At 39.4% G+C, this 15,050-nt stretch overlaps 1 protein-coding gene across 1 annotated transcript in view; it reads left to right on the plus strand.

Annotated features, from left to right (window-relative positions):
* Positions 1 to 14,431: 14,431 nt before the first annotated feature.
* The window catches only part of LOC137002242 (zona pellucida sperm-binding protein 4), an 8,922-nt gene continuing 8,303 nt past the window's right edge, over positions 14,432 to 15,050 (plus strand). Inside the window, exons 1-2 of the mRNA XM_067361778.1 lie at positions 14,432 to 14,672; positions 14,747 to 14,865. Of these exons, the coding sequence (XP_067217879.1) occupies positions 14,624 to 14,672; positions 14,747 to 14,865 (168 nt within the window). The 5' untranslated portion in view covers positions 14,432 to 14,623. The remainder of the gene's footprint in view (positions 14,673 to 14,746; positions 14,866 to 15,050) is intronic.

Raw genomic sequence — 15,050 nt, forward strand, 5'->3', positions numbered from 1 at the left:
TCATTGTCTCCATCTCAACTATTTCGTTCGCCTAGACACTTGACATGCAATATGGAGGATCGAACCTCACCACCACATCACAAAGTAACGTCATCAAGAGATCAAAGAGATCCACGTTATGAAAGGGAAAGGTCAGTGAAACACAGTGAGGATATTTTGCATGCAGAATGTCAACGTGACAGAATTGATGAGATCATTCTTGAGCTTCAGAGGATTAAAGTGAGTTCCAAGCAATTCAGATCAACTTCACCAACACCAGAGCGTGCAGTAACACCCCAGAGGGCTAAGCATGCTGATGAATGCTACCAACAGCCAAGGCAGCTATTCACACACTATTACAACCCTAGCTCCAGGCGACAGAGACCATTCATGCCATATTGTTCGTCATCGCCACCCAGTCAAGAGAACACTTATCGTGGTCCAACCCCAACCATTCCTAACTTCACCAAAGAGGATCCACGTGAGTTCACCAGGTTAAAAGTAGCTCTTGACAATCTCCTACCTGCTGATGCTACAGAGCGCTTTAAATTCCAAATATTGATGGATCACTTGAAGTTTGAGGAAGCATTGCTCATTGCTGACTCCTACAGTAACAGCCGGTACCCATACAGTCATACCATGCGGGCTCTAACAGAACTCTATGGGCAACCCCATCAACTTGCACTTCAACGCATTGCTGTTCTGATGGATGGACCCAGCATAAGAAGTGGTGACACCAGAGCATCCAGGCTTTTCGCACTGAAAGTAAGGGCCCTGGTTGGAATGCTGGCTCAATTAGGAAGTCCTGGACATACAGAACTGACCTGTGGGTCTCACGTCTACCGCCTCCTAGCTAAGCTACCACACGATCTCCGAGCAAACTTTAAGAGGTATGTCAATCCACTCAAGACACCTATCCCTACCTTGACTGAATTTGCAGAATGGTTGGGGTATGAGGTGAGAGTGCAGGAGGACGGTACCCAGTTCAGTATTGACTCCAGTAGAGAGAGACAGAGTTTCCGCAAAGACCATCAAAGAGTGCCAAAATTATCACACAAATCTACTGCCATCTTCCATGGAAGCGAGCAAAGTCCAGTTTCCAAGGCCGAATTGGTTCGCCAGAAAACAGTGTCTGAGGTGAGAACACTAGAGAAACCAAAGAAATACTGCCCCTTTTGTAATACAATTCAACACTATCTCAATCAGTGTTCAAACTTCAAACTGCTGACCAAAGAGCAGATTGTGGCTTGGATCAGATCCAATCAGAAATGCTGGAAATGTGGGCGTGATCATCAAGCAGGTCAGTGTACTCTTAAGGCGAAATGCAAGAAGTGTCAAAGGAGACATTTAGAAATTCTGCATGAGGCCAACAATAAAACGAGTGCTACTGCTACCAAAGAAACAGGAGAGATCACCCAGTCCACCAGCACCACAATGGAAAATCTATACATTGATCGACCAACTGGCAGCAGTAGAGTGTTACTGAAATTGTGCAGAGTCATCATACGCAACGGAGACTTTTCACTTGATACATATGCATTGCTAGATGATGGTTCAGAGCGCACCATACTTCTCCATGAGGCAGCTCAGCAACTCAACCTCCACGGTAAGCCTGAAGACCTGTCTCTTCGCACAGTGCGCCAAGACATCCGCATTATTCATGGCTCCACAGTATCATTCTCAGTTAGTCCTGCGACACAACCAGATTGCAACTTTGCAATCAAGAGAGCCATCACAGCTGAGGAGCTTGGATTAGCACCTCATTCCTACCCAATTGAAACACTTCAAAAAAGATATCGCCATCTCAGAGGCCTACCTCTTCAGTCAATTGACCATGCAAGGCCATTATTGCTCATTGGGTCAGATTACCCACAACTGATCACCCCCGTTGAGCCAATTCGGTTGGGACCCCCTGGAGGTCCAGCAGCTGTGAAAACTCGTCTGAGATGGACACTCCAAGGTCCATCAAAGTTCCTCGAGCACATCTCACACACACAACAGTGCTTGTTCACAGCTGTAAGCCTTGCGCCTAATGATCTGTTCAGTCAAGTTGAGCCGTTGTGGCAGATGGACATCTTGCCCTACCAAAATGAGCGACTTGTGACAAGGTCAAAGCAAGATGCAAAAGCTATTCGCATGCTGGAGGAGAAAACAATCAGGGTTGAAGTTGAAGGTGTGCAAAGATATGCTACCCCCCTCCTGTGGAAAACCAGTCCTCTACCTCTAGCTGCTCCAAAGGAAGCAGTACTGCCTCATTTGCGGAGGACTGAAAATCAGCTGGCACAGAGTTCTGAGAAATCCCAAGTGTACAAGTCTGAAATGAACAAGCTGTTACAAGCAGGCTATGTGAAGAAAATTCCCCAATCCACAGCTGTACAGACTCCAGGGTGGTACATTCCACACCACATGGTCCACCACAACGGAAAGCACAGGATTGTATTCAATTGTTCTTTCAACTTCCAAGGGCTGAGCTTGAATGAATATCTTCTTCCTGGGCCAACTCTGGGTGCGACCTTGCTGGGAGTACTTCTCCGTTTCCGAGAGTATGCAGTAGCCATTAGCAGCGACATAAAGGGGATGTTTCATCAGGTGCGTCTCCTTCCAGAAGACCAAGCATTCTTGTGATTCCTGTGGCGAGATCTGAAACCAACCAACGCACCTGATGTCTACCAGTGGTCAGTTTTACCATTTGGCACCACGTAAAGCCTGTGCTGTGCAACCTTTGCTCTTTGGAAACATGTTGCTGATCACAGCCAACCAGACAGTGAGGTACGAGCATCAGTAGATCGTTGTTTCTATGTGGACAACTGGTTGCAAAGTATTCCCTCTCTTGAGACTGCCAGACAATTAGTGGATGACATGCGACATCTGCTGGCTGAGGGTGGATTTGAACTGCGCCAATGGGCTAGTAACACACCCCAACACCTACCGCAGCAAATCAGGTCAGAGAACCATGAGCTTTGGTTTAGTTCAGACAGGGCCGACCCCCAGGAGTGCACACTAGGACTTAGGTGGCAATGTAGATCCGACAACCTTGGTTATAAACATGGTCATGTCGTGAAAACTGAGCCCACTATGTGACACATATACAGCATCCTTTCCAGTCAGTACGATCCATTGGGATTCATCACCCCATTTACCACTAGAGCTAAGATCATAGTCCAGAGGCTCTGGGACAAAAGGAGAGAATGGGATGACCCTGAACTGCCCACAGACCTCAGGAATGCATGGCTCACATGGGAAGTTGAGCTTCCACAACTTTCCTGTGTCACACTGCCCAGATGCTACACTACAAAGGTAGATCCCTTGATCAGCTGTACACACATTCTGTGATGCCTCAGAGCAAGCGTACGGTGCTGTAGCCTATCTCCGCACTGAAGATAGCACAGGACAAGTAGAGGTGTCATTCTTGGCAACTAGATCACGAGTAGCTCCAAAGAAGCAGCAAACAATTCCCCGACTTGAGCTATGCGCTGCTCTAACTGGAGCACAATTGGCAGCAGTTCTGAAAAGAGAGCTCTCAATAGACATCAGCAGTTTCAGTTACTGGACTGATTCTACAACCGTTCTCAACTGGCTTCAATCAGACTCATGCCACTTTAAAGTGTTTGTAGGAACTAGAGTTGCGGAGATTCAAGAGCTAACTGATTCAAAATCATGGTTCTACGTGCACTCACAAGACAACCCTGCCGACGATATTACTCGTGGCATGTCACTGGCTCAGCTAGCCAAACCTACCCGCTGGAAGAATGGCCCAGAATTTCTGCAGAAACCTCCATCATCTTGGCCCAAACTGCCCAACCTAGTGCCAGCTGACACTTCAAAGGAATTGCGTAAACCAGTATCTTTCCATCTTCTAATAACTGAGGCTGACCAGCATTCAGTCAATGCATCTCAGTATGACAATTTTCAAGAGCTTGTCGATGCAACAGCCAGAACCCTTCACAGGGCAGCCAGTCCCACAGACACTATCACTGCTGACACATATAAGAAAGCTGAGCTCAGAATCATCCAACAGTCTCAGATGGATAGTTTTCCTGACGAATATGCTCAGTTTCAAGCAGGGAAACCTATCTCCTCAAACAGTCGTCTAAAGACATTGGCTCCTGAATTTGATTCTGAAATGCAGCTGATTAGAGTGGGTGGACGACTCAGAAGATGTCACTTGCTGAGCCCAGACATTCTTCACCCAATTGTCCTAGACCCAATCCACTCAGTGACTAAGCTACTAATTCGGCAGTACGACACACAGCTCTATCACCCTGGTCAGAGGTGGCGGGGTAAGCCCAACATACCTAAAATGGCTGACTTACCCCCTTCCAGTTTAAGACTCTTCCAGCCAGCCTTTTACTCCATGGGCATGGACTGCTTCGGCCCATTTACCATCAAAATTGGGTGACGAAACGAAAAACGCTGGGGTATCATTTATAAATGTTTGACCACAAAGGCAGTGTACATCGACCTTCTCTCTCAAGCTGACACAGATTCTTTCCTTATGTCTCTACGCCGATTCATCTCCCATAGGGGAAAGCCTCATGAATTGTGCTCTGATCAGGGTACCAATTTCAAAGGTGGAGATCGTGAGCTTAAGGAAGCCTTCAACAATATTCACCCTCAGTTGCACAGAGAACTTGCCAAGCAACAAATTGACTTTCAGTACAATCCACCAAACTCCCCACATTTCGGAGGATCCTGGGAAAGAGAAATCAGATCTGTTAAAGTTGCACTATACACCACCATTGGTGCACAAACTGTCACAGAGGAAGTGCTCAGGACTGTCCTTATTGAAATTGAGGGGATTCTAAATTCAAAGCCACTGGGATATGTATCCTCAGATGTAGCTGATCCGGACCCAATAACCCCTAATTCACTCTTAATGGCGCGGCCAGACTCTGCCCTGCTTCAGGTAATTTACCCTGCATCTGAGCTGCTCAGCCGCAAACGCTGGAGACACAGCCAGATACTGGCAGACCAGTTCTGGAGCTGTTATCTTCGCAACTACCTGCCTGGACTCCAATCTCGCCATAAGTGGCAACAAGAGAAAGACAACCTGACCGAAGGGACAGTGGTTATGATTGCTGATCCGCAATTCCCTAGAGCACTCTGGCCCATTGGGACTGTGAAAGCTGTCCAGACCGGAGCAGATAATATAGTAAGAGCTGCAGAAATCCAGGTCAAAGACAGAACCTATATCAGACCTGTTGTCAGACTGATTAAACTCCCTTCACTCCCTGAATGATTGTGAGTTCTGGCCCAAGATTCAAATCTGCAAGCACATTTGGGGGTGGCTGTACTAAACTGAGGGCCAGTTATTTAATGTTCATTCATTCTTTGTATGTATAATAGTTAATTTGCTCTTGTTATTTAGTCAGGCATCAGTCACTCGCCTATAGTTAGGACCCAGAAGGTGAAAAGGACCCGTATGCTGATGCAGTTTAGAATTCAGTTATTATCGTCTTTATTATTACTGCCGCGAGACGAACCTAACAGTGATGATAATGCCGTTCTGCCGCGATATTGAGTAATCGCATGTGTGCGTGCATCAAAGAGTAAGTTTGTTCTTTATACTGTTTACATTTGATCGCGCATTTGTCTTTAAAGACATGCTTATCGCGTCTGCCAAGCACATGTGTCTGTAAGCTAATCTCATTATATGATCGGTGTACAGACGTATTTTCAGTGTTAATGTCATGACAATGCAGGTATTATTAATTTGCATATTGATGTTTTATCAGCGTGTATATTTATACTTTATTGTTGTTTCTCTTTCTAGAACCACACTTAATTAAAGACTGTTCAAGTTTGCAATGAGTGGTCTATGAGTGGTGTGTGCATCTAACTCCTTCTAAACGGACAACACTTAATTGTTCTGATCGGATACTATTTGGTGGTTGCCACTGGGTATTAATTAGCACCTAAGAGCTGAACAATTCTTTACACTTAACATAACAGCAGCAACAGGCTTATGATTACGAGAAAGTACGGAGAATGCAGACAGGAAGTAAAACGAATTATTATTTCATGCGCACGATTTAGTTAAATCGAGGGAACAAATTAGGAATTCGTGCACACGAGGTTCCGTAAACATCAATTTTCTCAGCGATGCAACGTGATTTATAAATTGAGACAAACCGAATAAATTGCTCGCCTTGAAGTAACAGGTGTTATGAAATATTCGGTGTCTGAGATTTTCAGTGACACTGGGCGGAGCTTACATTAATATTTACGAGTTTCCTGTTTTGAGTTAAAGCGCCACTGAAAATGTTAGTGGATTGTCCTTGGATCACAGAACTGTTTTCTGTAACGTGATTGTGTTACCGCGTCGAATAAATTTATGATTCTTTTTTTATTAATAACTGTTTATGTAACTGTTTATGCTCAATAGTTTGTAGGTTACATTGTGTCGTGAGATATAGAAGTGATTACAGCCACTGGTGATCTATCGTTAGGAAATGAGCCAACATCGAGTTTGTTTGTTTTAGTAGGCTACAACTATTTTGATTTTATTTTAGTTCGTTTGAGAAGATAACTTGTATAAATGTATCTGTGGTTGCACAATAAAAGTTGTGTAATTGCCTATTGCTTTCTCAGATAGCCTGCATAACTTTAACCAGACATTATTATTTTTAAAACACATTGAGAGTTAGATTTATGTTCCGTTTATGTTTTTGACATGCATTAATTAATGTAAAATTTCTTTATCCTTTTTCTGCAAAACACACAATGCTTTCTATGAATAGAAACATGATGAGACAGTGATATTAGCTTCCCTGCAGCACTTTCACAAGGTTTTATTTTAATGCGCTTTCCACAACAATTAAACTGTTAAAATTTAATTGAGGAATATTATTATGTGGATAATCAGACATATATACATACTACTGTGATTGTTCTGTCATTTCTTAATTGCTTGCTCAGTTGGTAAATATTTTTAAAGAGACTTTATTAAATCCTAAAGTTAAGTGTTTTTTTTTTTGTTTTTTTCATATTATTAGGAAACATTCTCAATCTTTTTTCCCACAAAATGATGCATTTCATTGACAAAAACAAATTTAATGTGGAAAAAACATGAAGCACTGTGAATCAGGATTCAGTTTAACAGTGTTGATATGAAACTATATGGAACTAAATGATCAAACCTGCAGTATATTCACAATGAAATGTTTTAGTTCTATTCTACAAGCTTTCCATAACCATTAAAATTGTATTTATGTTAAATTAGCTGCTAAAATAATAGACCATGTAGTAATTTGCATATCTGTAATATCAAAGATGAAAGTAAATAATGAGAGTAGTTTCACTTTGAATAAAAAAGAGCAACTGATTCTGTGTTGGGATTTTATTCACAAATGAGAAGTCACGGCATATGACATATTTAATTAGCAAAAACACTTTTATTTAAACATACATTAACACACTTTACACAGGGTCTTGGGATCCCAGACAAACGAAAGTTTGGTCTGCTCTTGTGATCCCAGTAATTCCAGCCTTTGATACTGACACATTCAATCTGAATTATATAATAAAATGAAATTACAACAAACATGTATTATTAAAATTTTTAATACACTGTCATGTTCTAAACAAAGTGAAAAATAAAAGTGTATGCTTTGTCTGGTGTACAGGGATATTTATTGGAAAAAGTTATATTTGGGAATGAAAGAATATTGGCTATAGATATTATATTAGTTATCACGATGCGTAAATCACCGTGGCCTATTTGGATAATAAACTATATTTAAAGTACATTAACATGGTTTCTTGCATGTGCGCAATTTTTGAAACATATTACATATAGAAATTCAAGTTTACCCAGATTAGAAGTGCTTCTGCAAACTAGGAAAGTTTATTGCTGCCTTCACCACAGGAGTTTACAATTAATATTATTATGCTAGCATACATTTTGGCAAACTTTCAAAACTATATGCTTAAAAGACTCAAGGTAATACAGAAACAACAAAAATAGGCTACTTAAAACGCCCGTTTAGCGAATCCTAACGACACCTCTGGCGAATCATTGCCTGTGTTCATATCAAACATAGCTAACACATGACACAACATAACACAATATAGCGTATATAAAATCTTGTGCATCAATAACAGTTAGAATAAGCTTAACTTCATTTAACGCTGAAACATATGCTAATTACCTTTAATGTAAGCCGAAGAGCGTGCACTAACATTTTCAGTGGCGCTTTAACTCAAAACAGGAAACTCAAAACTATGTGAATATTCATGTAGCCTAAGCTCCGCCCAGTGTCACCGAAAATCTCAGACACCGAATATTTCATAACACCGGTGTTACAATATATTCGGTTCCTGAAATATTCTGTTCCACTGGGTGGCGCTTACGCGAATATTCATGATATCCTCATTTTGTGGGCGTGTCCTTGAGACAACGCGCAAGCGAACGGAACTGAAAATATTAGTAGACGCTTCTCAAATCGCATCGGTTTAATGGATTATTTCGAAAAGGTAATAAAATATTCCTTTGGAATATACCTTTGGAACTTTGTTTTGATGACAGTCTTCATGCCAGCAGCTACTTAAATGTTATTTTTGTTCAAAATATTATAATTATGATAGGAAATTATAGTTTAGTTTTATTATATTTAAAGTTTGACAAGGCAGGATATTGCAGCACAAAACCCTGAAATGTGTCAAACATAACACATAGGCTAGGCTACTCAAACAACCTTATGTAGGCCTACCTGATTTAAAACTATTTAAAAAGCAGTCAAATAAAATAATTCTGATAATAATAATATCATTTATTTCTGTGAGGCAATACAGCACAAATGCACAGAAAAAAATAAGCAGCTACTTTACAAGATGACGTTATATTTGTTATTATCACCAATGTCGTATGGTTTTGTTTTGCTTTTGTGATGTTTCCACATCATACTCATCATCTTGTAAAGTCGCTGTCTGTTTCAGATTGGATGTCAAGTCAAGTCAAATTTATTTATATAGCGCTTTTACAATTGGTAATTGTTTCAAAGCAGCTTTACATATTAGAAGCACAGAAAAAATGGTAATGGTTAAAAATAAGCTGTACAAACAAGCGTGGTAATATGTAACATATACAAGATGGTGCTACATTAAGCCAATGTCGGCTGAATCCCAGGGGTGGAAAAAAACCCCTAGGAGAAAAACCCAGCGTGCTAGCACTGGGAAAAAAGTCCTAAGAGGGAAAGAAACCCCTTGGAAGATATATATAATATATGTAAACGGATATGGAGATCAAAATCTGAATTATACATTTTTATTATAGAGATTAAAAATAGATTATATATAAATATATGTAAGCGGATACAGAGATTAAAAATCTGAATTATAGATGCAGCCAGAACTGGATCTGTAGGCCCATTGTCTCCTAGGCTACGTTGTAGTCAGGTCCAGACACAGGTTCTCCATCTGATCTGGATACGGCCTGGATCCAGCACCCGGCAAACCTCAGGATAAGCAGAGAGACGGATATTAGCGTAGATGCCATTCTTATTCTGATGTACAGGTATATCTAGTGTTATAGGAAATGTTCTCGGTTCCGCCCGACCTAATTGTGTTATGTGTATGCAAGACCAAAGAGATGTGTTTTTAGTCTAGATTTAAACTGTGTGTCTGCTTCCCGAACAATGCTAGGAAGATTGTTCCAGAGTTTAGGTGCTAAATAGGAAAAGGCTCTGCCGCCTTCAGTTGATTTTGATATTCTGGGTATTATCAACTGGCCTGAATTTTGAGATCGCAATAAACGTGAAGGACTATAATGCATTAAGAGCTCACTTAGGTACTGGGGAGCTAAACCATTTAGAGCTTTATAAGTAATTAGCAAGATTTTAAAATCTATACGATGTTTAATAGGGAGCCAATGTAATGTTGACAGAACTGGGCTAATATGGTCATACTTTCTGGTTCTAGTAAGAACTCTAGCTGCCGCATTTTGGACCAACTGTAGTCTGTTTAAAAGCCGAGCAGAACAACCACCCAGTAGAGCGTTACAATAATCTAGTCTTGAGGTCATGAATGCATGAACCAACTGTTCCGCATTTGTCATTGAGAGCATATGTCGTAATTTAGATATATTTTTTAGATGGAAGAAGGCGGTTTTACAGATACTGGAAACATGACTTTCAAATGAAAGATTGGTATCAAAGAGCACACCCAGGTTCCTAATTGAGGACGAAGGTTTAATGGAGCACCCGTCAAGTGTTAGAGAGTATTCAAGGTTTTTTCGTGAGGAAGTTTTTGGTCCAAAGATTAGGATATCAGTTTTTTCTGAATTTAATAATAAGAAATTTCTTGTCATCCAGTTTTTAATGTCAGCTATAACGGTCAGATAAGAACGATTTGAACCATGCCAAAGCAATTCCACTAATGCCAATATAGTTTAAGTCTTTTTAAAAGAATGGTATGATCGATAGTGTCAAAAGCAGCACTGAGATCTAATAACACTAATAGAGAAATACAGCCACGATCGGATGATAAGAGTAGATCGTTTGTAACTCTAACGAGAGCAGTCTCAGTACTATGGTATGGTCTAAATCCTGACTGGAAATCCTCACAGATTCCATTTCTTTCTAAAAGGAGCACAGTTGTGTTGAAACTGCCTTTTCTAGTATCTTTGACAGAAAAGGTAGATTCGATATTGGCCTGTAATTTACTAAATCTCTCGGATCTAGTTGAGGTTTTTTAATAAGGGGTTTAATAATAGCCTGCTTAAAGGTTTTTGGCACGTATCCTAGTGTTAAGGATGAATTAATTATATCAAGAAGTGGACCTACGACCTCTGGAAGCATTTCTTTCAGTAGTTTAGTCGGCATTGGGTGTAGCATACATGTCGTTGATTTTGATGATTTGATAAGTTTAGATAATTCGTCCTCTCCTATAGCGGCGAATGATTCTAGTTTTACCTCAGGGACACTACAGTGCAATGTCTGAAGGGAAACTGTAGACGGTTGCATGTTTTTAATTTTCTCTCTAATATTATCAATCTTGCAAGTAAAGAAGTTCATAAAGTCATTACTGCTGTGCTCTATGGAAACGTCAGCAGTTGAATCTCTGTTTCTAGTTAATTTAGCTACTGTGTCAAATAAATACCTAGGATTATGTTTGTTTTCTATTAAGAGATTTGAAAAATAAGTAGATCTAGCATTTCTTATAGCCGTTCTGTACTCACTCATTTTTTCTTTCCACGAAAGGCAAAAAACTTCTAGTTTTGTTTTCTTCCAACTACGTTCAGCTTTTCTCACAGCTCGTTTTAGAGCCCGAGTGTGCTCATCATACAACGGCGTTGGATTAGTTTCCTTAATCTTCTTTAGACGTAAAGGAGCGACTGCATCTAATGTGCTGGAAAAGAGAGAGCCAATAGTTTCTGTTGCAGCATTGAGTTCTTCTAAGTTGTCAGGTATACTAAGGCGATGAAACTGCTCGGGGAGATTATTTATAAAGCAATTTTTAGTGGTAGACGTGATGGTTCTACAATATTTATGGCTGGGTGGTGGTTTTGTAGCCTTGGCTAAATGTATTATACACGAGACTAAATAATGATCTGATATATCATCACTCTGCTGTAGAATTTCAACAGCATCAATATCAATTCCATGCGACAGTATTAGATCTAGGGTATGATTACGACAATGAGTGGGTCCTGACACGTGTTGTCTAACTCCAATAGAGTTTAAAATGTCTGCAAATGCCAATCCAAATGCGTCTTTATTATTATCTACATGGATATTAAAATCACCAACAACAAGGACTTTATCCACAGCCAGTACTAACTCTGATAGAAAACCAGCAAATTCTTTGATAAAGTCAGTATGGTGCCCTGGTGGCCTGTATACAGTAGCCAGCACAAATGTCAACTTACATAATGTTACATAAAGCACCATCACTTCAAAGGAATTATATTTGAAATTCTTTTGAATTGTTCTGAATATATTACTATAAATTACAGCAACACCTCCCCCTTTGCCTTTCTGTCGAGGATTGTGTCGATAATCATAACCTTGAGGACTCATTTAAAGTAATGTAATCGTCTGGTTTTAGCCAGGTTTCTGTCAAACACAGCAAGTCTAGTTTATTATCTGTGATAATTTCATTTACAATAAGTGCTTTTGAAGAAATAGATCTAATATTCAGTAACCCAAGCTTTATCATTTGTTTATCTGATTTATCTGTGATTTTCATTTTTTGAACATCAATTAAATTTTTACCTTTAAAAGGTTTCGGAAGTTTTTTGTATTTACTAGTTCGGGGTACAGACACAGTCTCTATGTGATAATATCTAGGTGAAAGAGTTTCTATGTGCTGTGAATTATTTGAGTTCTGTGACGTGAGGCGGCTAGCAGACGGTCGGTTTAGCCAGTTTGTCTGCGTCCTGATCTGGGCCCTGGTTTGTCATGTTTCAGCTCTAAGACTATTTGCCAAATTTCTAGATAGAAGAGCAGCACCATCCCGGGAGGGATGAATACCATCTCTTTTCAACAGGTCAGGTCTGCCCCAAAAGCTTTTCCAATTGTCTATGAAACCTATATTATTCTGCACACACCACTTAGACAGCCAGCCATTGAGTGATGATAACCTGCTAACTATCTCATCACTCCTACGAACAGGAAGAACAGTGTTGAACAATGTGAGAGCTGAAGTCTTGGATAGTTCTGGCAGTGTGTGATCTGGACATAATGAAGGCTGTTCCTGAGTGCCAAGGCCCTGTTTTAATATTTACCTCAGAACCTTTAGGATTTCTTCTTTTCACATATTGTTTTGAATGTCTTTTCAATTTGAGTTACATTCATAGAGTATTTACTTCTGTACTTGTTATAACATTTAATGTAATTAGTATTTATATGATTTGTTGTTTAAAAACAAAAAAAAAAACACCAAAAAAAGAAAGGTCAAGTTTCAGGATAATATTTTAAAGATTATTTTGTGCATTACAAATAAGCTTTACAGATCTTTAGAAAGGGTTTTAACAATGTTGGTCATGTTTTTTTTTTTTTTTTCAATTATTGCACATGCACCTACAGTATAGGTCATCAGTTACAATAACTAAGAACACTAAAGAGACCTTTTTACTGACTCTGAAAAACACCAGAATAAAGATGACCAGGGTCTCTGATCACCTTTGAATGTGCTTTAGTCCTGCTGCAGGAGACAAGAGGACTGCAGATGTGAACAGAGCAATAAACTGCAATGTCTGTAATGTAAGATGTCTGAGACAGTGCTACAGGGAGACAGAAGGACATGCAGCTGATTGTCCTTACAGTGCCAAACCACATGTGACCATAAGTCCCACCAGACATGTTTGAGAACGTGAATTGCCTTGATGGAAGAGTGGAGTAACATCTCACAGCAAGAGCTGCAAATCTGGTGCTGAGGATGAGATGCTCTAAAGCAGCTGGTGCAGACTTTCAAATACTCTGTCCATCAAATGTCTGTGAAATTTGTTCAGTTTATGTCTCAGTTAATATGAATATTTTTGTTTGTACAAATATATTTTTAAAGAAATTTGCTGGGGAAAAAAAAAAATTGCTGAAAGTGAATAACTCAAAATGTTCGAAAAATGTTATTGCTTTGCAACAAAAATATGTGACAAATAACATCAAGTGTGCATTTACTTGTTTGACTTTAATGAACATTTGTCATGATATCCAGTAAAATATGAGAAAACAGGAAATATTTGTAGTTTAGAGTTGATAAGGGTAGCCTTACTGTGGTGATAAACACTGAAAATATCAAAATAATCAAGAAATTAAGGATGACAGAATATTCACACCAGTCTATAGCTTAATTTATTAGGACACAGATACATGTGTAGAGGTTTATTTCAAGTTGTTAACACTATGCAGTAGTTATAGTCACAGAATGACAACGAAGGAAGCAAACTAATCAAACTATTCAAAAACTTTTTAAAGCCTCACAAATAAAAACACTAAACAGAAAACACATCAGTGTAAAACAAGGTTATTCGCTCATGTTTGCTCTGCTGTATCCTTCTGTTTATCTGAATGCAATCAGGCAAAATAGCTCAGACGATTTATATTATACAAACTATGTATTACTTTGAACATGTGAACTGTTGCTTAACACTGAATATTTTATTACCTTTTCGAAATAATCCATTAAACCGATGCGATTTGAGAAGCGTCTACTAATATTTTCAGTTCCGTTCGCTTGCGCGTTGTCTCAAGGACACGCCCACAAAATGAGGATATCATGAATATTCGCGTAAGCGCCACCCAGTGGAACAGAATATTTCAGGAACCGAATATATTGTAACACCGGCCTTTTTTGTTTTGTTAAGAAACTTGTCACGTGACCTAATTAAACTGCTGGAGACAGGTGTTATAAATTAAGTAACACTTTAATGATTTGGTTTTTGCAGCATTGCTCTTTATTCGCCACCCCATCTTTTGCTGCGTTTTAGGCACACATGGCTTGGCAGGGAGTTAAAGCAATAATTTTGTTTTTGTGCTGTATCGATTTGATTCTATCACAGAGTTCAAAGCTGATCTCTACTGTAAGTCATTTTTCAGGCATAGATGATGATTATTCTGATGGTGAAGCTGATAAATCAGAAGTACTGGCTCAGGACAGTGGACATGAACTTAAATCGGAGTTGGCAGTTTACTGTAATAATAATACTATGAAAGTGATTTTGCCCTCTGGTTCTCTCAGTCAGGTGAAAATTTTGGGTAAGTATAGCAATTGTTAGTTTTCATACTTGTAATTTTTATTGACATTTCAATTTTTGCATTCATATTTTCAGGTTTTGCAGTAATCGAATCTGTGCTTCGTGCCCCAGCGGCCTGTGGATACTCTTTGACTCAAGGCCATGGCCATAATATTTTGGTTGTTGACTACACTGGCTGTCATGTCACATTGGAGGTATTAAAGTTATGGAAACATTTGTTCTTGAAGTTAACATCAAGTCAGCTGTTAAAGGAGTAGTCATTTACTCCCTATTATGTCTTTCCAAACCTGTATGCATTTCTCTCTTCTATGAAACATGAAAAGATATTTTGAAAAATGTTTTGGTGTTCGTTCAATTGTTTGTATGTACATGCATATAG

This window comes from Chanodichthys erythropterus, chromosome 15 (assembly GCF_024489055.1).
Source record: "Chanodichthys erythropterus isolate Z2021 chromosome 15, ASM2448905v1, whole genome shotgun sequence".
Taxonomy (NCBI): Eukaryota; Metazoa; Chordata; class Actinopteri; order Cypriniformes; family Xenocyprididae; genus Chanodichthys; species Chanodichthys erythropterus.